The 27,767-nt window shown below is 51.7% G+C and overlaps 1 protein-coding gene across 1 annotated transcript in view; it reads right to left on the minus strand.

Moving 5' to 3' along the window:
- Positions 1 to 321: 321 nt before the first annotated feature.
- Positions 322 to 27,767, minus strand: part of LOC115252608 (contactin-associated protein-like 5) — a 52,062-nt gene continuing 24,616 nt past the window's right edge. Inside the window, exons 7-17 of the mRNA XM_029848132.1 lie at positions 26,737 to 26,880; positions 21,422 to 21,692; positions 17,031 to 17,174; positions 16,799 to 16,958; positions 12,721 to 12,827; positions 10,692 to 10,811; positions 7,650 to 7,850; positions 3,920 to 4,076; positions 2,684 to 2,811; positions 1,224 to 1,393; positions 322 to 415 (exon numbers count right to left, since the gene is read on the minus strand). Coding sequence (XP_029703992.1) covers positions 1,251 to 1,393; positions 2,684 to 2,811; positions 3,920 to 4,076; positions 7,650 to 7,850; positions 10,692 to 10,811; positions 12,721 to 12,827; positions 16,799 to 16,958; positions 17,031 to 17,174; positions 21,422 to 21,692; positions 26,737 to 26,880 — 1,575 coding nt within the window. The 3' untranslated portion in view covers positions 322 to 415; positions 1,224 to 1,250. The remainder of the gene's footprint in view (positions 416 to 1,223; positions 1,394 to 2,683; positions 2,812 to 3,919; positions 4,077 to 7,649; positions 7,851 to 10,691; positions 10,812 to 12,720; positions 12,828 to 16,798; positions 16,959 to 17,030; positions 17,175 to 21,421; positions 21,693 to 26,736; positions 26,881 to 27,767) is intronic.

Genomic DNA, 27,767 nt, shown 5'->3' on the forward strand with positions numbered 1-27,767 from the left:
CTAGCTTCCATCAGTGGGATCGTTTCGGTAAATCCAGACGTCCTGCACGCGGCTCAGACGGGGACGCCGAATTCATCAACGGTGAAACTCGTTACGCTAGATTACGATACAGAGAACCCTGTTACCATCGAGGAAGGCCCGCGCCCCCCGCCGCTACCTGTCAGGAGACGGAAACGTCAGTTTGAGGTCAGCCTACCTACGAAGAGCTGGCTGCTGAGCCGTAGGCGAGGGTGTCCGTCAGCCGGGCCTCCAGGAGGCGGGTGGGGAGCTGGTCCACCTGCAGGGAGGCCTCCTTCACGTTCCGCTCTGCCCTCACGTAGCTGCCACTGTCTGTCATTCAGGGGCAGGTGGGACTTCACCGAGAGGACCACCGGACCGTTTCCCACATCAAAGGAGAACGTCACCACCGAGGGAGCTGACACACACACACACACACACACACACACACACACGCACAGAATGGGATATTTGGTGTTTCATGTCCTCCCTTTCTGATGCAACGCAATACAATGCTACTGGGAGAATTTGATGACCTGAATAGATTTATGAGGAGCCGGGCTGACAGCTCGTCAATATTTCACGATTCCTCTGATGCCGCAGTAATGCGTAATGGCTCAGAGTAGCCCGCCAAGTCCCCCGCCCCCCCCGCATTTGTGAACAACACGCGTCGCAGGCTCGGCTTTGTTGTCTCAAACGCCAAAAGTTGAAGGGAGCAATTTACCGCAATTTCTCCCAAATTTAGGTTTTCACTCCGCCCCCTTATTTAAACGCATTTTGGAAGCGGGGCTTTTCCCCACCACCAATTTCCTCGCGATAAATGGCCAAATAACACAGTGCACTCGCGCGTTGTTTATTTTCCCGTCAATCTTTAGTCTCAGTCTCGTCTTATCTCTTCGCCCCACTGGAGTAAATCTGCAAGGTAATATGATGAATCCTCACTTCACCCAGCCGCTGCATTTATTTAGGATTTCAGCCTGGGCCGGGATAAGACAACGCTCTTAATGTCTCCTATCGCAGCGTGACATCATTGTTGAGTGTGTCATTAGGATTACATCACGCTGCGAGGGCCTGACAGCACGCCGGCGTCGTGGGGAAATTAAACTGTCAACGACACCACAGCCAGTGTTTCCTGAGAGGAGCACAAATAATAAAAACACCCCTGACAGCTCTCAGCTTGTTCCTACGTAGGCTCGTCGAGCAACCGGGCGCCAACGTTGACTCACAGGTGAGCTCCAGCCTGATGAAGTCCTTCAGGCCCAGGTTCTCCAGGAACACCCCCGAAGGGGCGCTGCTCTTGAAGTAGAAGGAGATGTCAGAGGCCGGCTCGGCCTGCAGGGTGGGGAGTAGAGGTAGGAGGACTCCTGGTAGAAGGACGCCGCGTTCCATATCGACTCTGGGGGCAGAGGAAGGCGAGGGGTAGTAAAAGGGAAAGAGACCAAAAAAAGGATCAAATATATTCGGCCCACATTTGCAAAAGCGATCCAAGATCTGCCAAAACCCAATAATCCGCGGAACAACGCCGCCTCCAGCCGACATTAGAGCGGTAATAGAAAGATATCCTTAAAATATATACCGGAACTGTCCACACGAGGCGCCGTTTCGCTCTTTTATTCACGTAAAAAAACGCCAGAAACCTTTGAGAGCGGGCTCGCTCCAACCGACGACGGTGTTTATGTCGTTTTCATGATCACTCATTCCAATTAAAGCCGCGACTTCTGTGTTTACCGTCAAGAAAAGAAGCGGCTTTATTCATTTATGAATTTTAGGATTTCACCGCGCTTGCATCACAGGCCTTTGTGGAAGCAAAATATCACTGCGTTGAATCAGAAATTCAATTCATGACTTTTTTTTATGGATTTACCAACAGTGCAGCCTCCAGCCGACTGAGATTCCCTTAAACTAATGACTAAAACAGCCTCACGTCCAAATATGGTCATTAATCAACATTTATCTGGGATGCACAGTTGAACTGGACTCGAGAAAAAATACAGGAAAGCTCAGAGAGCGAATTATTCCTGGCTGTTGTACGCCCAGATCACTTCTCGACGGGGGCCACGGAGGGGAAGGTTTTATTTTTGGGATATTTTCCCGGTTTGTTTCGAGCTCGTCTCGCTTCACATACGAGGCTGCGAACCGTCGACGTTGCATCCGAATCATTAGTGGAGACCAGGTCCATCCCGATGAGCCTCAATGATGATGTCACCACGGTTTTTTTTACCCCTCCCATTATTTTCTTTCTTTTGGCCACAGTCTCATGTCTAAATGTGATCCAGTGGGAACGTTCGCTGGCAAAAACCAGGAGGCAGTTATTTCCACTTAGCAGCTGAACGTGGCCACGAGTGGGAGGACGGGAAGAGGCACTCGCTGAAATGATGGAAAATCAAATCTGGAGTTTTCTCCCTGTTAAACACGGGCGCTCGGCCTTGAACAGATGCAGTTACGCTCGACCACATTGGAGACGGCGCCGATGGTGAATCTCTTTAGACGCAGCCGATGAAAATGCCAATATTTTGACAGCGGGGGCGCCGTTGCGCCGGCATCAGTGGTGACATCTTGTGTTTGAGGTGACGGTTTGACTGCAGAGGAACGACCCCAAAAAAAACCAGGGCTAACGTTAGCGAAGTTAGCGAAAAATCCTCCGCCTGCAGCCAAACCCGCCGTCAAGGCCGAGGTGTTCACCTACTGTCTCCATAACAACGCAGAGGCCCCACGTGGTAGACAGCCTGAGAGCCTGTTCTGTTGGTGTCCCCGATCACTATCTGGCTCACTGGTAGGTGGTCTTTGTAGGAGAGGAGTCCTGTGTCATTAGCCCTGCAGCAGAGGAGGAAAGGAATAAATAAGGAGCAGCGGCGAGCCCTCGTGGCTGCGCGCTTTAATGGGGGTCCAGATAAAGGCGTCCATTCTTCTGCATTAGCGCCCCAACGCAGAGTAAACACATTAAAAATGGAGCAATTCATCACGGCGCCGACAACTGCTGCTGGAAATATGCAAACCGAGCCCAGCGGAGAGGGAGGCGTCGGAGGGGATTAACGCGGGGAAACAAATGAACTCCCGGCCCCCGATACACTAAAACCATAACGCCGCCTTTATTTCAGAGCTTCAGATGATTTGTTCGATCAGCTCTGAAATATCAGGTGTGGGCGGCGATTCATCATAAACGCCGCTGATCCCAGATGCAGCGGGCGGGCCCACGCCGCAGCATCGGCTGCTCCTCTCTGGGTTTGGAAGCTAACGAGTAGCAATTGATTTTTGCTTGAATACCCAATCAGAGTTCTCTGAGTAGCTCTTTTTTTAACGGACGCCCTGCGGCGGCGGCGGCGGCGGCGTCTCAGGATGTCGTCCTTGTGGATCCGCACCGAGTGAACTCGACGGTGGGATCAAAAAAACAGGCTGAAGTCATTTATTGGTCTGTGCGTTAGCACAATGGCGAGGCCGGAAACGGCTCCGGGCCGAGCCGTGCAGATGGACGACCTCTGGCGAGGCGCCCTCACCTGGACGCCGCCGCTGGCCAACGCAACGCCTTCGTGGGATTGGGGCCGGCGCTGCAGCGGTGAACCACGGATAATCCTGGATCTGGCACGCTCCGCTTGAGTTTCGAGCTCTGAGTTTGTGCCGCTGCGGTTGTCGGAAGCGCCGCCTCAGCACGCCGCCGACGCTGACCTCTGATAATAAGAGCGAGTGACCTTCTGTTTTCTTCTGATAGCGGTCTGATTATCTCGTCATCTCGCGATAACAAAACTCATTTTCTCCGGATGACTAAACAATTAAGACGTCGTCTTTAGATAACGACAAAAAAAAATAATTAAAAAAGTGAAACTAAACTTTACAGGCGTGTCCTTGCGCCTCATATTCGGCCTCACGTGGCGGCGGCGGCGGCGTGCTTGTAAATCTTTCTACCAGTGTAAAAACTCAACGGTACCATGCTTCTCTGTCGGCGTCACAGTTGCAGAAGTAGTTCATGTCCACGCAGTTCTCCTCCAGGCTGCAGGAGCACTGCTGCACGCCGGGCAGGAAGCCTCCCCAGTAGCTCCGCCTCTCTCCATCGCGGTCGAGCCACCAGGACATGGGACTGCCGTCTGCCACAGAGCGGAACATTTCAAACTAAAGAAGAAGAGGTCACATGAGAAGAAAGCAGAACCTTGGCAGGTTTTTAGCCCCGAGTCGGAGCGGCGAGGTGTCGCTTTTAACAAAACGCTGCTTTCATTCGCCGCGCACGTTTGTTTGTTTTGCTCCTCTTCTGGCATTTGGCGAAACGCCGCCTGTGACTGCCGATGAGGCCGCCCCAACCGCCCCCGCCGCCGGGTTAAGTAGCCCGGCTTCAATCATCTGTCACGCGTCGTGACCCCGCATCGGAGATGAGGCCGGCGGAGCGAGGAAAAGCCCATTACACGACATGTCACCGTCCAGAAGCAGGTGTCGCACGCTGAGGCGTCCCTTCCTCGCCTGCATACATTACGCCGCCGCTCGCCGCGGCTGTTATGCGTGCGAGCGGTTTAAGCTCCGGCAGGATTTGGCGGGCGCGCGGCGCTCACATATCAATCACCCCGTTTGTTTGTGTGAGGTTGGATTCTTCTCACTTCTGACACAAAGCGACGGCGGCCCACAAAACGGCGCCGCCTTAACGAAGGAAAGCGGCGAATCAAAGAGGCAGGGGAGGGAGATCACCGGGGCCGCGGCGCCATTTGCATGACAAAGCCCTAAAATAAAACAAAGGTTATCGTCCTCGGCCTCTCTCGCCGCATTCGTTCCCCCGCCATCGCCCCTTTTCTCTGCTGTCACACTGAACAGGTACACAAATAAGAAAAGACAACAATCGATACTTCCTGAAGGAGCGGGGGAGGGGGGGGGAGGGGGGGGGCTCGCTCACTCTCCCCCTCCAAATTGGCTCAATATCGACAGTCGTCCGCGGCCAGAAAGCCAATGGATCCTCGCCTCTCCTCCAACCAGAGACAGATTTTGAGCCGCTAGAAACAGGTCGACCAGTTAACGACCACGATGCGGCTGGCACCCACGGACCAGCTGGGAAACAGGCTCACATTCGTCTACCGGATACAGAACAGCTTTCAGAATCGACGCTTTAGTCTTTTCCTCGGGGCGTCTCTGACTAATTTAGCGCACATGCCTTATAACACGGCCTGTAAACAAGCAGCCAATCGCGTGCAGCGTTGCGTCAACAGGAAACCAGCCCCGCCCCCCTGTTCGCACCGCCCGACGCCAGCGCGGCTTCACCCTGTTTGCTAGCAACAAGCGGGACGGTGCGACGAGATAAATATGTGTTGGACGCTTTAATGAGGGCCTTCGAAATGTCAAGCTGCCTCCACGCTGATCGATAGAGGGGGCAACGCCGCAGAAATGTGCTGGAACGGGCAAAAAAAACCACTTACTTCATTAGTGCTGTTAAAAAAAAGGCAACGCAGATCGCAGTCGAGCAGCATTAGAAGCTGCTGCGTGAGGGAACATCTGGGCTGTAAATGACGGCGACAGGACTGACGGCGGAGCGTCACACGTGAGGAAGCTCGGCTCAGAAACTCGTGAACTTGTGAGGCTCTTGGCATACGACTGCATCTGTAATCCCGGCAGACAGTTTCCAACAGCTGCGCCGCTGCTTTTTTTCCCTTTAAATTAGCCTAGTAAGTGCAATTTTGTCCAATAATTAACGTTAAAAAAAATAAAACCCACCCGCCGCGAAGCGTGTTTGTTGTCAAGAGCGTTATTGTTGCGTCGGCACGTCGCGGGAAAGAGACACAGCGGCTGTCTGGAAGTGTCGGCACGGCTGTAAACTTCCTGTTTTTCCATCCTGTTTGATGTTTGGAGCGATAATCAACTTGTTTGTTTTCGCAGGCGCGGCGCTCGGGGAATCCGCCAATCTGGGACTCACGAATGTTGGTGATTTTAAGTGCGACTGTTGTTGGGGCCGCCACAGACGGGGTTCGGGAAGAGAGCGGAGCGACGCTCCGTGCTGCTCCTGTCACTGTGAGGCGAGTAGATCAGGGAGGGAGGCGCGGGGGGCTCCTAAAGCCCTGCCAACTTGACATTTCAATTCATAATGTAACAACAGAACTTCCTCGGTGCAGCCAAGCCCGGAACACTGAAGACACACAATGGCCGCTCCAAGGCCGAGGCTTTGGAAAAAAAAGAGAAGCACCCAGGGCGACGCAGCGGGCCGAGCCGACGTTCCCGATACCTGCCGTAGCCGCGGCTAATTAAGGCATCGTGGGCGTTCGGAGGTCGTTTTCATTTCCTCGTTTCATCAGAGCGGCTAGCTGTGATGCTAACACTGCTAATGCCACGAGAGGTACGTGGGGAAATAACCAGGCAAAGCTTTGTTCAAACGCCCGGCCCGGCAGGATGAAACCTCCTGACACAAGGATTTCCTGAAATGCCAATACGGGATTAGGAAGTGGAAATGTACTTCCTGTTCCAGAACTGCAGGCAGGGGGTGGTCGCCGCTCCTCCTCCGCTTCGCCCCCTCGGGGCCGTTTGTTTCAGACGTGCGGTCGAGTTCGCCGGGCGCGGCTGCGTCCGAGCGGACAGCGCGTCAGTCGTTCCGCGCCGCTTCTATCGTCTGACACATCATCAATAAACGCTCAAGAACCGGCGCCGCTACTGTTCTACTGATGCTTCTGAGCTGCTGCGAATCAACATTCTGGTCTCAGATCGGGGCCGTGCTTAGATTCTCCTCCCCGGGGCAGTTTTGTGACAGCCATGCCCCCCCCCCATGGGTTGGGTTTTTATTTACCCCAGCCTGTCAGAGGCTTTCTGGCCAGTGGTCATCAGAGTTTGTGACTGATGCTGCCCAGCATCTTTCATTTAGTTCCATGAATATTTAAAGGCTTGAGTCATTAAGGGAAAGCAGGGAGGACCATTTTTCTTTTACTTTTTCCCCGTCTACATTTCTTCGGCATGATGGCAGGGATGAAACCACTCAAGGTCGGTCCCGCCCCCCTCCGCACCTCGCCGTGACCACGAGCGCCCCTCTTGTTAATTTGGACGAGCAGATTCCTCATTAATCCTTCAAATCCTTTGATTTTTTGCGATCCTTCCCCGTGAGTGGTGACGCCCAGCCGTGCCTGTTTATTTCCACACGTGTAATTACAGCGGTTAGCGCTGTCGCCTCACAGCCAGAAGGTCTTGGGTTCAGTTCTCCTCATGGTCAGGGAACGCTGGACTTAAAAACTCTTGGACGGCGTGTGGAGCTGTTCTCTGCCGCTCTGCCTTGTTGACTTGCTGAGCACATTGTCTCTTCCTTCCAAGGATGTTCCCTTCCAAGGATGTTCCCTTCCAAGGATGTTCCTTTGTGCCATTCTAAGTTCAAGCCTGCTTTTTAAAAAGCCAAAGAACGGCATGTTTTCCTCGTGCTGGGAGCACCAGGCGCACCCGGAGCGCCAACCTCAACACTGTTTATGCCCTCGATGTAGAAACGAGGGAAGAGAACAATCAAGGTCACCCATCAGGCTGCGGCATCATCTCCAAACTTTCGTTTAAAACCTATTGATGTGCAAAAAAATCTCTTTTTATATCGACTAGATCATCTCCAAAATGTTGGGACGACCCTGGGCGGTGCCCCAAGTTCCTCTACGAGCTCCAAGCAGCTAAATCGACACCTGGAGCTCAAGCTGTGGCCTCGTGTGAAGGTTTGCGTGTGATACCTCTGGTGTTGAAGAGACGGGACTTCCTGCAGTTGTACACCACCTCCTGCTGGCACTGCTCCGACCCGGACACCACGGCCCGGAGCTGCTCCGCCGAGGCGCTGTAGTTGAACTTCATCACGTGAGGCCGGGGCAGAGAGGAGCCCTGAACCGTGACGGCGGCCGGACCGTCGTGCATCAGGACCGTCCACACCTTTTTCTCTGGAAGCAGAAGCCGTCAGCTGGTCAGCGAAGGTTAACGAGGCGTCAAACAAAGTCAAAGCTGTGAAATATTCTGTTTAAGTTTCAGTTTAATGCGCACGGAGGGACGAAAGCCACCAATCTGCTCCTTTAGTCATTCTCCTCTGCTACTTTGCCATCACGCTGTGGCCTCTCTGGTGCCGAACTGTTTTTCACGCCTCCTTTCCTGTAATTTAAGCCCGCTCGCCCGGCGCCCAGCTGCTAGCCGAGCGGCTCATTTACACATCAGAGTCCTTCAAAAACAAACACAAAGAAAAAGGCTCCCTATATAGTTATCACTAATGTGATTGATTAGCAATCAAGTGTGTGTGGAGGACCATTTTCCCACAAAGGTGCGCCACGCTAACGCACTTAGCATCACGGCCGAACACTTTTGTTGCGCTCTGACGTGCTTGCTGGGGGTAAAACGGCCCTGCTCGCACGTGGAAAGAATAAAGTCACTTGTTTGTACAGTAAAATGAGAGCAGGAATCCCTCCGCTTTCCATCCCACTTTTCATTAAGGGAGCTGGATGTTTACTCTGCCTCACAGAAAATCCCCTCTCCACTTTGTGATTATTCACATCAGGTTGTCGGGCTTGCAGTTATTTACATTTCCAATAGACTCTTTAATTGAGGTCAAGTCCAGGGATATCTCCTGCAGCATAACACAGATTTGCAAAGGCGGGAAGGAGGGCAGGGAAACGGCAGACAGCAGGAAGTGGCAGCTCTTCCCTCTGCGACATCGCCGCCACATTAACCTTGCAGAGGACAAAGTCGGGAGGAAGTTGTGACAGCTCAGTCACAAATACTGTCCCCACAGTGTCGGGGAGCTGAATATATTTTGTCCTATATTGTCTCCAGGACTGTGACTCAGGCTGTTTGCTTCATCCACGTCTGTCAAATGTTCCCTTTCAGGTGGCAGTGAACGAGAACACTTGTTCTTCTTTGGTTCCTATCAGCGGTTCACGGCTGTCGGGAGGCAAAATGGTCTATGAAAGGCTCCTAATTGGAGGCTAGAACGCAGGAGGAGTCAACAGGATGAGTCACCGCACCAACAGCGGAGAGAACTTTAACAGAATCGACTCAAAATTAATAACATTTTTTGTAAGATTCCAATTTTAATCAGTTCCAAGCTGCCGCTTTGGTTCCGTCCATGAACCACAGCACTTATTTAAAATCTTAGGAAAATCTTTTGGTCAAAAAACCAGCCTGGAAGCCTGACAGAAAGCCTTCCAGGCTAATATCTCCCATCTGCCATCGTGACAGAGGAGGATGGCATCAATTACGTCCTGGAACTCATCAGGCAGGAGCCCCTCAGCTGTGGGAAGGTTCCCATCACTGCCGAGGAAATAGTTCCCCTCGACAACAACTTCTGTGGACTTCTCAAGAGTGGCCGGGTCGCGACCCCGGGGGGACGGAGAGAGTTTTCACTTTTCCCTCCCACTCTCTTAGCCGCTCTGAGCGCCGCGAGCGCGGCGTCGTGGGCAGAACTCTGTGAAATTTGATGTGGACTTTCGTGCCCCCTGGAGACGGATCCTTGAAATTTTGGTTCAACGCCGACTTTTTCGGGCGCGGCGAGATTGATGGACAGATTTTCCCATTCGGTCGCCCCTCCCCACCAGCGGTAAATGTCACAGTCGCACACCAAACACGAGTTCGCGGCAGAACGCCATTAAAATTCACGGAGCGCATTATTGCCCCCGAGAGGATCAACCCTTCCGCCGACGCCCCCTCGCTCTCATAACAACCCCGGCCCCCGGAGGTCGCGAGCAACACTTAAGGTTTGGAAGCTTGTTCAACTGTAATCTGGTCATGACACTTTTTTTAATTTGAGGAGGCTCAACTTTTAATGATTTCAGCGGAGCTTAAAAAGAAAAGGATTCCTATTTTAGCCCGCAGCCCCGGGGATGCCTGCATTATTTGGTGGGAGCGCTGATAACTTTCTCTTTTAATTAAAGTTTGAGACAGGATAAGGCTGGCTGCTGCGTAAACATAATGACTTGTCAGGCCTCCGCTCCAAGGTTACGCTCACTCGCGTCTAGAAAACAAGAGTTTAGGTCCACAACAGATTACTGGTGAATGAAGATCTGAAGGGGCTCCCACACGAGCCCATTCAGCCCGCTGGTTCTGGACACCAGAGCGCTTTAACCATCAGGTAATCGGTTAAAATGACCCTCTGTGGCCCCGCGGCTGTTAATGACGTCACCGTTTTCCTGATTTATTTAAAATAAAGGATTGTTTCGCTTTGCTGACGGGTAGCCAGATGTTTCGAAGTCGCTTAGGCAGCATAAAATTCAATGATACTGTCACAGGAAAATAGGTATTATTAGCACTGTTGTTCGACACCTGAGTAACGACAGAGATTCATCACGCAGGTAAATACGTCCGCGCGTCGTCTGATGGGCCTAATGAACCGGGACGGCGGGCAGATTGAAACGCCGCTGAGGTGCACGCTCCGCTTAGCAAAACACGCCTGCCTTCGGAAGCACAGACGCCCGCACGCGATTCCTCCCGTTACGGGATCGAGAGCTTTTGGAGTTCATCGGAACCGAGCGGGCGGAGGTCAGGCGCCGGGCCGTGGTGGCGTAACCGCACGGGCGGAGGAGATATTGACTCCTCACGGTTATGTTGGAAACTCTCAGGAGCTGCCCCGCGTGTCTGTAGTGATTTATTACTGGATGGTTAACTGTCAGATAGCCGCGGCGCCGATCGATGTGGCCGGGGCCCGACGTGACTGGACTCTTTAGTCTGAGCTTTCTGCCTGTTCTCAAAGGAACTCAAAAAGAGCAAAGGTGACAACACGTGAACTACAATGATCTCACCTGTCATGTTGCAGTACACCTGCGTGGGCCCCAGGGGGCCACTCCCGTCCGGATCGATGGAGTAGTAGCCCGAGGAGCTGCCAATCAGCTTGTAGGCCTCACAGGACGACTCGTAGATGGCTGGGGGAGGAAAAAAAACAAGCATTGTGGGGACCAAATGAGTTTTTCCCATGAGCAGCGGCAGCAGCTTCACGGTGTGTGACTCATCCGGGTGCGCGGCATCTTTATGGATGAGCTTCTCCACGCCATATGTTTCTGTTCCTTATGGGCAGATGTTGCTCGGTAACACAAACACTTCTGTGTGGATGCGGATCCACGCCGGGGCTTTGACTAAGATGTCTTCTGAACGGTGGTTCTGGGTGGGGAGACGCGGATCTAATCGTGCGATAGGAACATAAACAAAACGCTTAAAAACCCGGAGGAGGACATTTTCGAAATAATTGAAGTCTTGTAAAGGAAACGCGAGAAGACTCGGAGGAGGAGAGCCAGAGAAGCTCACCGGGCTCCGTTGAAGGCGCTCTCATAGTGCTTTTACGTGTAAATCTGCGAGGCGTCGGTGTTTCCACGACATGATCCAGAACACTTTGCACCTCCGCTCCTGTTAAATGGAATGTTTGCTCGCGGCTCTGCCCCCAAGCGCTGGGTCACATTCACACCCCCGGTGGCCGAGGAGCCGGAACCGAGCCCGTTCGTGCCCTCTAAGGCGGCTCCACCTCCGTCTTCAGATGCTGCTTCCAGCTGATCCGCATTATTCAACAAACCAGGTCCTGTTTTCGACGCTACCCCCCCCCCCCCCTCTCTGGTGGTGTCGGCCCTGATTAAAGCTCCGCCTACGCCTGTCTGGCGTGCGTCCAGTGAGAAACTTTGACAAACTCTTGCGCAGCACTCCCACGTGCACTCTGTCATTTGGCATTTGGCCGGTGAACAATGTCACGCCGGCGGTGAGAGTTTCTCCATCGACGCGTGACTCAGGTGTCTCTGCATGGAGACGATGCCAAGTTCTGATGTCGCGGAGGGCTCCCGGTCCCCCGGAACGACCGCAGGTCAGCTTTAATTGGCGCGGCGCCGTCTGCCAGGCCCTGGTCCTGGGCCGTCCCCCGACCCAGAAGGACCCAGTCCGGGTCGGGGGACGCCTGGGTGGACGAGGTTCTTCTGTGGAGGCGTTGGCGACCCGGTGGTTAACAAGACAGTGAGCAGAGGGAAGAACGGAGGGCGGGTCCTCCTCCAGAGACTTTGAGGGCTCCAGGATTTTTCATACTCGGTGAAAAAAGTCCCGCTAATTTAATTTTCCGGGAATGTTGGTGCGGACTACAGCTCCCTCCTCCCCTCGGAGGCTCTGCTCCTGATGGAGGACGTGGAATCAGCACATCAGATGCACAAGCTGCATTTATGTAAACACAGACTCCGCCAACTCGCAGCTTCCCGTCTGGGTCATTCCGGGTTTTGTGAGACTCTCTCTCCTTTTTTTAAGTCAAATATAACCGCCGCTCCCAAAACTCGGCTCAGAGTTCCGTCTGTGTTTGACTTTTATAGATGTGTATATATTTTAATCTCTTCAGCTGCTAAAAATGTGCTTTTTTATATCAGAAGATGCTGTGATCTGTCACGGATCCCTCCGACATGCCAGGGGGGGAAAAAGCGCCTGCCTGCACGTAAACAAGAACTCAGCAGGAATTTTCCACGTTTTTCCAAGCAGCAGATATCAAGGCATTGTTGGGAGGATGTCAGAGAACGACACCCGCGAGGAAAAGCTGCCGAGCGAGTGTGAAGGCAGCGGGTCTGGAGATATTTACGGATGTGGGGATGCTGGGAGACGATGAAAGGAAGAGAGTGGCGAAGGCTGCGAGGTCGTGTCACGCCGTCCGGGGCCAAGTTCACGCTGAGCATCCCGGTGGTGTGAAGTGCAGAACTCCATCAGTGTGTGGGCGTGTGTGTGTGTGTGTGTGTGTGTGTGTGTGTGTGTGTGTGTGTGTGTGTGGAGCTGGGTGCAGATTATTTGGGAACAAACTGAAGTGGAATCAGTGCTCACAGTTGTGGCAGGTGGCTCCGGAGTATCCTGTTCCTGAGCAGTCGCAGGAGAACGAGCTCCACGTCTGAGAGCAGCGGCCCCCATGTTCACACAGGTTGGGGAGACACCTGAGGAGGCAGGAAAAGGAGGTCAGAGGTCAGGAGGTCAGGAGGTGAGGAGGTGAGGAGGTGAGGAGGTCAGGAGGTGAGGAGGTCAGGAGGTCAGGAGGACCCAGCACATGGTTGTTACTGGAGCCGGGAGAAGGGATGAAAAAGGAATACCAGATTCAGCAGAAGGAACAGCTCCATCCATCCGTCCATCCATCATCCATCCATCCTCCATCCATCCAACCATCCAACCATCATCCATCCATCCATCATCCATCCATCCATCATCCAACCATCCATCCATCCATCCAACCATCATCCATCCATCATCATCCATCTATCATCCAACCATCCATCCATCCATCATCATCCATCTATCATCCATCCATCCATCCAACCATCATCCATCCATCCATCATCCATCCATCCATCCATCCAACCATCATCCAACCATCCATCCATCCATCCAACCATCATCCATCCATCCATCCATCCATCCATCCATCCATCATCATCCATCTATCATCCATCCATCCATCCATCCATCCAACCATCATCCATCCATCCATCATCCAACCATCCATCCAACCATCATCCATCATCCAACCATCATCCATCCATCCATCATCCAACCATCCATCCAACCATCATCCATCCATCCATCCATCCATCCATCCATCCATCCTCCATCCATCCATCCTCCATCCATCCATCCATCCATCCATCCATCCATCCATCCATCATCATCCAACCATCCAACCATCCATCCACCATCCATCATCCATCCATCATCCATCCATCCATCCATCATCCATCCATCCATCATCCATCCCTCCATCATCCATCCATCCATGAACTGGTTAGACTGGTTAGGTCCTCTCCCTAATTGACTGGTTTTACTGACGTTTATTATCACGTCACTTGTGTGAAACTAACAATGTTTCATTAATTCGCTTCGGGGGGAGAGAAACCAGCATCGTGAGAGTAGCGGCAGCAAACAGGTGCTAATGGTGCCGGATTATGTTGACTAATCGAATCAGGTTAACTCCCAAAACTCTTTTCTTCTGTTATTAGTTGCTCCACAAATCAGCTCCTTCAGCAGCGAAACCCAACATCAAAGGAACCTCGCAGGTATTTTCATTAGCTCCAATTAGAGCCGCGTGCTTTTGTTAGTGTTTACATACCTGATCTTTTATTTATCAGACCGCCGCCGCGCTGCTCTTTCTTCTCCTGTATACAATTACCAACAGCCGCTCTGGAACTCACCCGACACGCTCGTCTGCTGTTTATTCATGTCCCATTAAAACCCCCCAACAAGAGCGAAGCCGTCCTCGTCTGAATTTCATTTAAAAACTTAAAGGACGCTGACGCCTCTAAAAATAAGAGCACGGCTGTCACCTTCAGAGGGGGGCTCCTTAATGGCGTTCTGACACAATGAGTGCCTCGCAGAAATTCCCGACCGCTCTCCTCTGATTAATAGTCCCTTCCTCGAGCCTCCTTTAGTTTCACGTAATTGCCGGCCTTTGGAGCGTCCATCTATAATTTCATACGCTTTCATCTCCCGCCTATTAACGGCAGCGGCGCGGGCCGCCGCGGCCAGGATCGGGTGGCCGCCGCCGCTTTAATTACCATTAGACTATTTTCTCCGGTGTCCACATGTGCCCTTACAGGTCATGGAATTACGGTAACCGGCACCCCGGACCATAAACGGACCGACGTGATTTAATTAGAACGGGTCTAACTGGATCCCAGTTAATTCCCTACCGCTCGGAGGGGGTCGTTAAAGAGCAGGTACGTTATAATGGCCGCCATAAACATTCACGGAGCGGAGTCATCAGCACAGATGACACATTAAAGGGACATTTAGGCGTGTTGCCTAATTTTGAGGCAACATATTGATCCACGCAGGTGCTAAAACGGCCCGACGAGATTAAGATTTGTTTTTGGGACGTTAAAGAGGCCAATAAAAGCGGTGGTTTTTGAGCCGCCAGCTATTTGGTTTCCGGCGGCTCGTTTACGGCCAGGGTGGGGGTGGGGGGGCGCCCTCCCCAACCCTTTTCCTGGTGCCAGACGGCTGTTTTCAGCTCCGATAAACCCATCGCACAATAGCTTTTCTGCGCCGCCATGACAACTGATGTTCACCTCTCGCCCGTGACGGAGGAGCATTCAGCGGCTGAGGGGGCCAGAATCCCCCCCCCAGGAGTCGGCGCACAGACTCAAAGGGTAAATATTGAAGTGAATATTGGCCCGCGTTAGCTTAATAAATAAATTAGGCTGCTAAGTTAGCAGAATGTTGCTTTATATTCTGGGGTGCATAATGCATGTAAATGGGTTGATTCATTGTGGGACGTTTCTCTGCATCTTTTTATGAAATAATTATGCAGGGGGGCATTAATATTTATGAGTGATTAAAATTACATTAAAATGCAGTAATATTTAACATTGAAATTTAATGCGCCTCTCCTGTACGAGGTGAAGGAAAATTGGGCTTCAGAAGTGGAAAAGTCACAGATTATGCGCAACAAAGCCGAGCGCCGCTGAGAAATTACTGCCAAGAAAAGTTGTTTTAAGCACAGGTGGAAGCGGGATCAATATTTTAGAGGGGTACGTTTGGAATGGCGCCGCTCCTTTAACCTGGCTAGATCACCATGGCAACTCATAACCTGGCCTGGAGGCAGTTGGAGAGCGTTCGGGGTTTAAAACTGGCTGCGGCTCGTCATCGATTCCACTCCTGATGTTCATCAGAGATATAAACCCTGAGCTGAGTTTATTCCCTATGAGATCCTATAAGAGCCCATCTTAACGAGCTGTACGTTCCAGAAGAGTCACGCCTTCAGAAGAAGGGCTGCAATTAACTCCGCGCTGAGCGAAATCATTTCCCTCTTTTCTGCAGAAAATATTAAGACTTTAATTTGAAGACACTTAAATCTGAAGCCTGGTGAGCCGTGAAAAGCTCTGCTCCGAGCTAGCTTAGCTTATAGCGAACAATCTGTCAGCATTTATGGGGTTAACAAATATTAACTGTAATAACCGACTTTGGATGCTGACTGTTGGGATTCACTCTTCCTGCTAAATGCCCATAGCAGCTCATTAGGGGGTGTAAATAACAGCAAATTACATCAATTTGGAGCAACACAGCGATGCGTTTCTAGAAAGAACTGAACACAACTGTGTAGCAGCCTCGACGTGCGAGGCTAATTCAGACAGCCTGGCTAATTACGGATGCTTTTCTGTGTACTTCCTGTTTTATTTTGGCCGTCCCCGACACTCCTCTCAGGTTTAAATGCTCTTCCTGTCCTATTGACTCCTAGCATGGAAGAATGGAGGATAACCTTGACCCTGAGAAGCCATTTGGTTTTCATGTGAGCCCATCAGAGGGGATTCAAACACCTCCTCAAAGATCCATGAAGGCGGGGGGGGGGGGGGGCAGTGGACAGGCTGGCCACTCATTACCGTCTGCATACCCACTGCCAGCCAGGCTCCAGGGGCCCAACACAAAGTAAAAAGCTGCAGCTTGCATGTTTGTCTTGTTCCTGTGTTCCGGGGCCACACGCGGCGCCTCGGTGCGGTCGCAGGTCTGCCCGTCCTGTTCCCGCGGCCCACAGCTGGACGGGCTAATGAGGGATCGGGATCGGGGAGCGTGCCACACAGGCTGGCGGGGAGCAGCTCGTTAGCATACTCCTCTGTCAGGAAAAAGGTGTTCCAGACTTTCTGTTGCCTTTTAATTGGCTGATCCTGTCAGCGTGTTGTGTCTATCGGACGCGGCGGCGGAGTGTTTCCAGCGGCTGTGCCGACAACACGCTGCCATCTTCAAATTAACAGCGCGGGGGGGGGGAACAAGCGTGTCACCCCGGTGTTATTCCACGCCGCTTTTTTTTCTTTTTAAATCCGGCACGTTTGGGGGGATTTCACCGGGGTTAAAACCGGAAATCTGCGCGACAAGCGTCTCTGTTAGCGACAGAATAAACAAACATGAACGCCGGCGTCTTTACCTGTCTCTTATGTTGCAGGTGTCAAACTTCAGCTCGTTAAAATTTCCCAGCAGGCCTTGCTGCACGGAGCTGAGCTTCACCGGCTGCCCGTTGATGAACACCAGGCGCAGGCACCCCTGAAAGGTCGGAGTTTGGCGCTGGCAGTCCTTGTCGGGGCAGCCTGACGTGGAAAAACTCACTTTTACTTCCGACGCACCAGGAGGAGCGAAAGCAAACAAACAAACAACCGTACCTCCGAAGTAAACGTTGCCTCTGGATTCCAGCTGCTGCCACAGCTCCACCGTGGACGGCGACTCGGCGTCCAAGGTCAGAGCGATCTGCAGATCCCGGCTGTCCAGGCTGACGGCGTGCCAGAGCCCGTCGTTGACTCTGTGACCTGCCGAGAGTTATGACAGCGTCACCGAGCGGCGGCGGCGGCGGCGAGTTCCCTTTCTTTCCAAAGTCCCAAAACTCCTCTTAGCGCCGCTCTTGTTTCCGCGCTGACATTCAGAAAAAGTCAGAGGACTCCTCCTCCGTCACGGCGCTCAACTCCCCAAACGCAGCCCCCCCCCTTCCCAACCCCCCGGTCGTCAGCAAAATTCCCGTTTATTGTTTTGGCGAGTCCAAATGCTAACAGGATTCTGTCTACACCGCCCCTGAATTAGCACAAGAAGAGCAACTGTCGTACATCAGGAGGGGACCAGAAGACGGAATTAAATCCAGTCTTTTCCATGAAAGCAGTGCGGAGCAGCCGGAGCCTTCAGACGAGATGGGAAATATACAACAACGACGACCAATCGATGGAATCGGTGGCTCGACAACACGGATAATCCCTGATGGGAGACACGTCAGGGGTCACAGTCTGGCTGAAAGGATCCGATTTTCTACCAAATATGTTGAGAAAAAAGGAGGGAAAAACAGGTTTAATCGGTCGGATTGAAGAAAAGGAACATTTTAGTGTCGTGGCTTCGGTTGTTTTTCCGGGCCAAACGTGCTCAGCGGAGCTTCCTAAGTGAAGCTTTTTGGAAAATATATTTATAGGAGGACGGGACTTAAATGGAGGTTGGGAGCCACTTCCCGAGTATTTCTCCTTTTGGGTGCGACTCCATCCCCTCAGTCGCCTACAGGCAAATGCACTCCTTCCTCGGCTCCATTTGTCTGACAGCTTCGGAATGTTTTCCAATCTTCGTTTATTCTTTCGGTCTGGCTGAAACCTGGCAGGGCTGCCTGTTTGTGACAGCACACGTGCTTCCAGAGAATTCTCCTTCTCAGGCCGGATAAATGATTCAAAGCCCGGCTCAGACTGGGTTTCGTGGCTGCTGCGAGACTCCGACGACCTTGTCCTCTCCTCTCACTTTTCCTTTGATTATCAGATTCCGCTCGTCAGCCTTGACTTATCCCGATAATTACTGCTCCTCTGCTTTGTTTGTCCGCTCTCATCTCCCCATTAAAGCCTTCCGAGCCAGTTAATAAAAATGTGCCGTTTTATTACAGCGTTATAGCTTCATAAACAAACAGCCAGCAATTAGCTTTTAGCATGTTGCAAAGTGGGAATGACTTCATTAACTAGCCTCCCTATAAAGCTCCGTTAACTTAAAACGACTGCATCAACTAAGGATGGAGACATTTATTATAATATTCTATGTTCCTAGCATCATTTTGTATTTAACCATTAGGTTTAGCAGGACGTGCGGCTGTCGTGACGCTAAATTCAGACCTAATGTAATATCTTTTATCTCTTGTGATTCTAATGTTTTTAGAGTCGTATTTCCTGACCTCCAATCTGACATGTTGGGATATAAAAAGCCAACTGAGAGAGAGAGAAAGTGTAAAAAAAAAAGAAAAGTCATCAGATGAGCAACGCCGCTCCAAACGCGCTTCTTTGAAATTGACAGCTCATCCGAGAGGACAAGAGCCTGGGAGAGGACGAGGGCAGCTGTGAATAGGAATGAGACATCTACGCCTCCACTCGCCGCTCACACTCACGCCGCGTCAGCATTCCGCCGGAGCCGCGCCGCCGCTCGGAGGCAGCCGCCGGTCACGCAGAGTGCACCATGGGAGTTATTTTCGTTAGTATAAAATCAGATCTGTCCAAGGAGAATTTGAGGATCTCTCCAGCGGTCCGGCGTTGTGTTTCGCTCGCAGCGCTCCCCCGTAGCGTGGGAGCGCCATGGGCCACCCCCCCCCCCACTGACGGTTTCATGGGTTGAGCAGTGAAGCCCATGAGGACTCACTGGAGAGCATCGGTAACAATGCCCCCCTCCAGCTCAGCTCTCATCGTCTCATTATCGCCCCCACTGCCGGCCGAGCTTCCACCACTACCTTCAGGACCGATATAATGGCTTTTCTTCTCGGCATCACATCAGTGGGGTTGCGTGACGGTTCCTTGAAAGATAAGAAAAATAACCCCTTAACCCTTTTCCTGACACCAGAGCGTCACTAGCTGCTCCGGGACCAGGACGGCCCGGCCCGGCCCGGCCCGGCGTGGCACGGCCCGGCGGGGGAACCCTCCCTCCATCCCTGGAAGCTTCGGGATATAAACATGTTTAACCACATGCTTGACAACTGGGCTGTTGAGAATTGTTGCATTTGCGCACGTCCGAGATGACAAACGGACATCTTGTGTTGCTAAAGCACCATTAAATAGTTGGAGAATTCAGCTTTGAAGCGACAGGAACATGAAGGTCTTCACTCAAAGAGCAGCGTTAGCAGCCTCTTTCATTAGCGCCCGCACGGCAGGAGACATCAGACACTCACACGGCCTTGGAAGAGAAGATTAGGGGACTCTGGGGGAGCAGAGCAAGTAATTGTTGTGTGTTGCTGATCTGTAACAAAAGAAAACTTTAGCTGCATCTTTAGCTGCATCTAAATCTACAGATAAAGTTCCACCAGCAAAGGTGGTTCTTGCCCCATAAACTGACAACGTGGACTCTTTAGAGCTCTGCACAGTCACCCCAGGGGGCCTTTATCAGCACTAACCTCCCCCACCCCTGTTGCCCCCCACGCGTCCGGCGCCCATTGGACACATGGGACTGGCGCTGCTTTGGTGTCCTAATGAAATTAAGGGATTTACCCCCCGGGTTGTGCTTGGGAGGCACATTTAAGGGGGATGAATGTGGGTTTTACGCAGCAGATCCCAGGGATTATTCTCAGGCAAATTAAAATGTGCCGAGTCGCTCCACGAGAGCCCCGCACTTGTCGGCGAGATGCTATCGGAGGCCCCGGTCAATAATAATCTCAGCAGTGACCTCCATCACGGCAGCACCGGGAGAGCAGGGGACGACGGACCATCACGCTCCGAGACAAACGGGTAAAGCAGCAGAACGAACCTGAATCACCGAGGCCTCCGCTCATGAAACAAACTCCTCGTGCTCCTCGTGCTGCGGCTCTGCCGCTCGTCGCCCCGGCTGCAGGCAGGTAATTTAATCTCTGGGATGAATTATATAAATAAAGGGAATATTGTCCCTCAGGTCGTCCTCTCCATCTATATTTCCCAGGAGTCCGCCATCGGCAGAAAGTCCGCCTTCCCCAAACAATCACGGCTGTCTCGATAATCTCGGCTAACCGATCCCAGACAGGGGATCCGGTGATATTTCTCACCAGGAAAGAATGGTGGGGTTTTTTTGAGGTTATTGAACTTCTAAGCTGATAAAAGAATTTGGATGAAATGACTTTGGTTGGTCGGAGCGCCGCTCGCAATCATGCGGTCGGCTGGAGATTCCAAGGTCGAGCGAGGATGGCAATCATTTGATTTGGGGAACTCGAAACCCACTTCATGCAGATGCGTTTATGTGACAGCAAATAAGAGGAAAAAACGGTGACGAGTCGCCCCAAAACACATGTGGGCGGGGGGGCAGCAAAAGTGTTCTATATTAAAACATCCTCCAAAAAGTCTCACGCACACACAGAGAACAAAGAAAATTACTGTCAGCTTGACAAATCGCCTTAAGAAATCATTATTCTTCATCCCTTTTTGGTGAAACTCACTTATAAATAGAAAAGCTCCTAAATTCAAAAGCTTTATCTCGAACCCAGAACGGCCAGAAGAAAGTGACCTCCGACCCACAGGGCTCAATAATTCCTGTGTGCGAAAGCACGAATCTCACCCACATTTCTTTGAATTAATTTTGTCACCAGCAGATTCTAAAACGGCCGAAAACCCACGCTGTAACCATGGTAACCGTGTTTTCCCTGGCGTCAACTAACAAAACCTGTGTTAACTAAAAGGTCTCAGGAGGCTTAACGATTCATGGTGCGTTCAAGTGACTCTGGGATCCGTCGTTTTAGCCAGTTTTGTTTATTTGTTCAGTTTTGGACCTCCTTTAGCAACGACTTTGTTCCCCACCTGTGGAGCCCTCACAGACATCAAAAGAAAGTAATATATTTGAAAAGTGTAACACTTTAACTGGGTTATTAAATGAGCGCTGAATAAAACCAGCAATGATTGGAGCCTGAACGCACCCTTCCGAGGACTAATGCACAATAGCTTCCTCCTACGGAGAGAGCAAGTCCACTATTAACTGCTAAGTGTGGCACATGTAAACGCCTCACGTGCACAGACTGGCACCTCAGCAGCTGCTGGGCCGTCTAGTCTGAGGGGTCTTTGAGTTTTTGCACGTGTTTTTATTTTAGAATCCGACTCACCCACTGAGACCTCTGATTTCTGTCGCCCTGAGTTCTGGAGGGTCAGGGACAGCCGGCTGTTGCTGATCCGCAGCTCCAGTCTCTGGGGCTCCGGGTTCAGCTGCAGCGACAGCAGAAGCCCGTCTGCGTTCCACGTCCGGAACTGGAAGCGAACGGAGAACCCCCCTGCGCCCGCGGCGGCCGCCGACGGCAGCGACAGGAAGCTGCTGCTGGAGCTCAGGAAGGTGCAGGACACCAGCTGGGGCGGCGAGCACGAGAAGGTCACGTTGCCCTGCGGGAAGGAGACGGATGCAGACGTGAGCGACGAGCCGGGGGCGAGATGGAGAAGCTTTCGTTTCACCGTTCGTCTGAGGCTGTGGCGTTTGGGGCCGGCTCGTTTGTTTCACAGACCTCGTCCGGCACGACAAGATCGCCCCCTTTTTCACAGGAGTAGAAGTGGAAGAGCCATCGAACCAGAGAAATGGGGAAATAAACACCAGGCATCTGCACTAAAACAACAGTCCCTCCAACAAAAAGTGGGCTTTTCATCGGCCGAAACAGCTCTTTTAGGAGTTGAGAAGAAGAAAGGCCATCTAATATCTATAGCACGTGCTCTTTATGCTCTTTATGCTGTAGCAGCAACTGTGCGGAGGTGTTATGGACAGATTATCTGACAAGAGAAGCTCAAAAAAAAGGAACTTTTCGACTCCCAGAGCATCCAGGTCGCGTACATCTTCCCGGGAAAAGCGGACGAGCAGCTGCCATTTATGGTTCAGTGCTTATAAACTCATCAGCTAGTCAGGATCTGCCAACTCTGCTAACAGGAGGCTAAACGCAGGGCAGCATCGCAAACAACGGCGCAGGAATCAATCAGGGGCGGGTTCAAGGGTCCCGCAGCCTGACATTCAGCAAAGATGGTTTGTTTTTTTCCTGGTTTCGTATTTTCCGAGCATATTTAAATGTGTGGATCGATAACAATCTCATATCTGTCAAAGAAGCAGTTATCCAGGAGAGAGCTGGCTTGATTAGCATAAACACGGGAAAGGGCTACAGTGGGAAGCCACGGGGTGACGGGAGCAGCCTCCCGCCGCCGCCTCATTAGCATATCTGCAACAACACGTAGCCTTTGGAGGCCGCACGGGCGCGACCGCGCCAGCGCCGTATCAATCAGGAAACCGGGGTGAAGACTCTATCAGTCCGGATCTGCTTCTTCCCATCTCCGCAGTCGGGCTAATGCTCCTGACATCACGTGGGAGGTGGATTCTGACGGCTCGCAGCCTCATCTGCTTCCACCTGTTTGTTGAAACAGCGTCGACGTTTGGTCTTGAGCTGTAAATCCAGTTGTCAACACGTGGAAATAACGGCGTGGCGACGGCACGACCTCATCACTGCGTTAGCTACTCTCCAGTGATGGATGAACGTCAACCAGCAGCCGCCGCCGAGCGCTAGCAAAAGGCTTCAGAGAGCTACTAATCACTCTGGTGTCCTGAATGTTGCTGGATCAACCTGCTGTTCCCATCATCCCTCCATCCATACATCATCCCTCCATCCATCATCCCTCCATCCCCCATCCATCCATCCCTCATCCATCATCCACCCACCTATCTATCCCTCATCCATCTATCCCTCATCCATCCATCATCCATCCATTCATCCACCCACCCATCCATCCATCATCCATCTATCCCTCATTCATCCTCCATCCATCCATCCATCCATCCAGCCACCCATCTATCCCTCATCCATCCATCCATCCATCCACCCACCCATCCATCCCTCATCCATCCATCCACCCACCCATCCATCCATCCATCCATCCATCCCTTATCCATCCATCCATCCATCCATCCGTCCATCCATCCATCCACCCATCCATCCACCTATCTATTCATCCATCCCCCATCCACCCATCCATCCATCCATCCATCCACCTATCCATTCATCCATCCCTCATCCATCCATTCATCCATCCCTCATCCACCCATCCATCCATCCATCCATCCATCCATCCACCTATCCATTCATCCATCCATCATCCATCCATCCATCCATCATCCAAACATCCACCCATCCATCCACCCATCCATCCATCCATCCATCCACCTATCCATTCATCCATCCCTCATCCACCCATCCATCCATCCATCCATCCATTCATCCATCCCTCATCCACCTATCCATTCATCCATCTCTCATCCATCCATCCCTCATCCATCCATCATCCATCCACCCATCCATCCATCCATCCTAGACCAGATCCCATCACCGTGCCTGATGGTTCCAGCTCCAGACACCAGCAGAGCCAGCAGGTGGCATCTGTTGCCCTCATCTGTTTAGTGTCACCTTGGGTTATTGTCTGTGTAAATTCTCAGTCATCCAGGTCATTGTATCCAAGGTAGTTTTCTCTGTCAACTGGACTGGGTTTCTTCTCTTGAAGACGTTTCGCCTTCTATCCAGAAGGCTTCTTCAGTTCTGAAATCGCTGGGGAGAGAGCTTGAGAATATATAGCCCCTGGACCATTTGCATGCTAATGATCTGGGTGGTCACCTGAGAGTCGTTAGCAGGGTCGTTGGTCGGGTCGTTGACCTAGTTTCTGTTGAGATGTCTCCCCTTTGTCTGCTGGGTCACATGGTGATGAGTCACTGGGTCTCTTGGAATGGTGTGAATGTTTGTTTTGCTGTTGGAAGGAGTGGAGGACTGCATTGTATGTGGGTGATAGGAAGTGCCTCAGGCCACCACCCCTGTTTAAGGATGGTTTCTCCAATTTAACATGGATAGCTTCCTTGACCCCCCTTTCGAACCAGCGGTCTTCTCTGGCCAGTATCCGTACTTGGCTGTCCTCGAAGGAGTGCCCACTCTCCTTTAAGTGTAAGTGGACTGCTGAATCCTGACCCGAAGAGGTGGCACGTCTGTGTTGTGCCATTCTTCTGTGTAGAGGTTGTTTGGTTTCCCCAATGTACAGTTCCTTGCATTTCTCCTGGCACTGTACAGCATAAACAACATTACTTTGTTTGGGTCTTGGTGTCTTGTCCTTTGGGTGTACTAACCTCTGTCTGAGGGTGTTGCTGGGTTTGAAATGAACCGGTATGTCGTGTTTCTGGAGGATCCTCCTAAACTTCTCCGAGACTCCAGACAGGTAGGGGATGGAAACGCTGCGGCGTTTGTTTCTCTCCTCCTCTCCTTTGCTGAGGTCTTGCTTTCTTGAGGTTTTGGTGAAGGCCCAGTCTGGGTAGCCACATGTTTTGAGAGCTGTCTTAATGTGGTTCTGTTCCTTCTTTCTGCCTTGGGATGTGGTGGGTATTTCCCTGGCCCGGTGTTGGAGAGTTCTGATCACTCCCAACTTGTGTTCCAGTGGGTGGTGAGAGTCAAACTGGAGGTACTGGTCGGTATGTGTAGGTTTTCTGTAGACTTCGATGGTGGGTTATTGTGTTTTCTTTATTTTTATATGCTCATCAGCGGTTTTTGCCCCTTTTCCTTGTCAGCCCCCCCCCCCCCCCCCCGCCCTTGTTATCTTGTTTACTCAACATGATGATTCAGCATCTGGTCCAGCAGTGGGAGCTTCAGTTCAGGAAATGAGTCTAAGGAGGGAGACGGCCGGTCCGGAGCGCCGAGGTTGCGTCTGTCTTATTAAGCAGCATAAGCAGGGAAACAAAATACGCATCATATTTAACTCATATGCCCCCCCCCCTCCCATTGCCAGAATGCTCTGTTGACTGTCAGGGTTCTTTCAGGGCAGCCTTGTTTACAAGAGGCCAAAAAGATCCGGGTTCTACCGCTGCTGTGCCTCTGAGTGGAACGCTAGCGCAGCCGTAGCCTCATTAGCGCTACGGTCAAATACACTGCGATTACTTCCATCTCCCCAGAAATGAGACAGATTCCGTTTTTTTCTACCCTGAAAATATAAACTCCATCAACTCGACCTCGGATGAGGCCTGACCAGTTGGGACTCTAGAAGTGCTGGTAGGTCGGGTTCACTTGAGGAGGGAGCCATTTTCCATTAACTGGTCTCATATTTGCTTTCAAGACATGGAAGTGGTATCAATTACCCACCTAATTCTTTTCAAGAATCTCACAGGACAGAAAATAATTGACAAAATAATTCTAAAGTACCATTTTTGCCTTCTGAAACTCACTGGCAATTTTAAAAAAACCAATTTTCCCGGCGATAGTGATAAAGTCCACCCGGGCCGGAGTCTGTTTAAAACCCAAAGTAAGCACAAACTGGGAGGGAGGCGAGATGATTGGAGATGAATCCAGGAAATGTGTTTGCTCCTGGCCTATAATACCGAAAATGGTAAGAAAAAAAAATCGGTTTGGATTTCAGTGTAATTCTGTCCAGTGCAAAGGTCGCGGTCGGCATATTCAAACACCGACTGGTGATGTTGACTAAGGTCGCGGTCCCATCAGCCCCGGCGCCCGCGGGCCAGAACAGAGCAATCACAGCTCTTTGACTCTCAATAAGATTCCCTCCCATCAACCTCGGGGAGATGGCCCCATTGAAATTCCATTACAGCCTCCATCATGGCGGCGCCGCTCCCCACCTCCCTGTTGTCTTACAGGCCTTTTAACGCAGCCGTCAGATATTAAAAGGCCGCCGACGCCCCAGATGAGATGTGTCATGTGGCTCTTTGGCCCGCTGATTTGTGCGGGAGGCCGACGGCCCAGATGAATCTATTCATGCTGGCGAGGAGCACATAGAGGGTTCCACGTCTGCACTGGGACGAGCCGGCTTTAATTTAGCCATTTTGGGCCACAACAAGAGCTCTATATAGACTCACTTTATCTGAGGTCAATACCAGCAAATGCAACCGTGGGAGAGAGAATAAAGCCTAAAAATGGGTTTTAACAGGGGGAAAAAAGGTTAAACGTGAACGTGAACATGAGCAAAACCGTCTCTGTCTGTTTATTAGTGACCAGAAATAACATTCAAAGGAAAATAAGGAAAGAAATGTAAAAGAAAAAGGCTTAATTGTTCAAATAAACACACATTTCTGTTAAAATCCCAAATCAAAGAATCGCCATCCCGCCGCAGCGTTCAGCTCAATTCCCCTCAGACTCTTTTCATCCCACAAACATGGAAAACGGGACGGGAATTCATCTCAGAGCCGCATTGAAACGTGTCTCAGATCTGATGAGAAAAAGGAGGAGAAGAAGCAGAAGAAGCTGCCTGAAGATGTCACCTCCTAAGGAGCTTTTCCGGCCGTTTCTCCTCATCTTTAGCATCACTGCTCCGGTTCATCCGACTTAAAACAGGATCTCATAAAAGGGCCTTTAAGGACCGTTAAAAGGAACGTTGTGGATCTACCCGGATGCAGCGGCGGAGGACTCGAACTCACCACGCTGTGGATCTGCGGCTTGCGTCTCTTCGCCAGGTCGATGATGTTGTTCCCGTTGTAGTACAGGTTCTCCATGCAGCCCTGGAAGTTCCTCCTCAGGAAGGTGCCGGGTTTGCCGGGCAGCGGGATGCCCCCGAAACTCAGCTGTGGCCGTCGGGAGACAGGAGAGATCGTGAATTTTCAGCGTCAAACTCCTCTTTTCATCATCCGTTTGGGTCCTTGGACCAGAAAAAACCCTCAGATTTCTCTCTTTTGTCAGATTAGTGATGGATGTTTTCATCCGAACCACAAATAGAAGCGGAAACTGCTCTTAACACTTACGAGGGCAGGCGCTCCGATGGATGACTAAACTGCATAAAAACTCGCGCTGTAATTCACCGGCAGAACCCGATCGGACGCGTTCTGATACCTAATGCGGAAATATTAATGTGGGCTCAGGGAGAGCAACAAACCCGGCGCCGGATGTTTAAACGGGTTCCTCGTCCCTGACCTCGGAGAAAACGCCGGAAAACTTCAAAAAGGAGTCTTTTACTTTGGTGCGGGGGAGCTCGGCGAGGAGCGCTGACCTCTGCCCTCACCAGCGCCTCTGGGATGAACTGGAAATGACTGCGAGCCGGGCCTCATCATCCCGGAGCGCCGCTGCTCCCCGCTTTAATGCTCCTGTGTCCGGATCCCCACAAAGTCATTTTGAAAGGCTTCCCAGGGGAGCGGGGGCTGTTAACGCAGCAGATTAGTGTTGGGATAAAACTGTTGTCAATCACACGCGGCAGCGTTGGGCTGTGAGTGTGTGTGTGTGTGTGTGTGTGTGTGTGTGTGTGTGTGTGTGTGTGTGAGTGTGTGTGTGTGTGTGTGTATCTGAAGGTAACGTTCGGCCATTTCACGTCCGAATAAAAGAGGAAATGAACTTTCCTGTTCCCGGTCTCAGCTCATTTTGGCGACATTTGAACGTCACGGGGATAAAAACGGCGCCGCACATGCGGCCGGCGGCGTGACGCAACAGGAGCGTGCGCACGGAGACCGTCGTTCATGCA

The sequence above is a fragment of the Takifugu rubripes genome, chromosome 1, assembly GCF_901000725.2.
Source record: "Takifugu rubripes chromosome 1, fTakRub1.2, whole genome shotgun sequence".
Classification (NCBI taxonomy): Eukaryota; Metazoa; Chordata; class Actinopteri; order Tetraodontiformes; family Tetraodontidae; genus Takifugu; species Takifugu rubripes.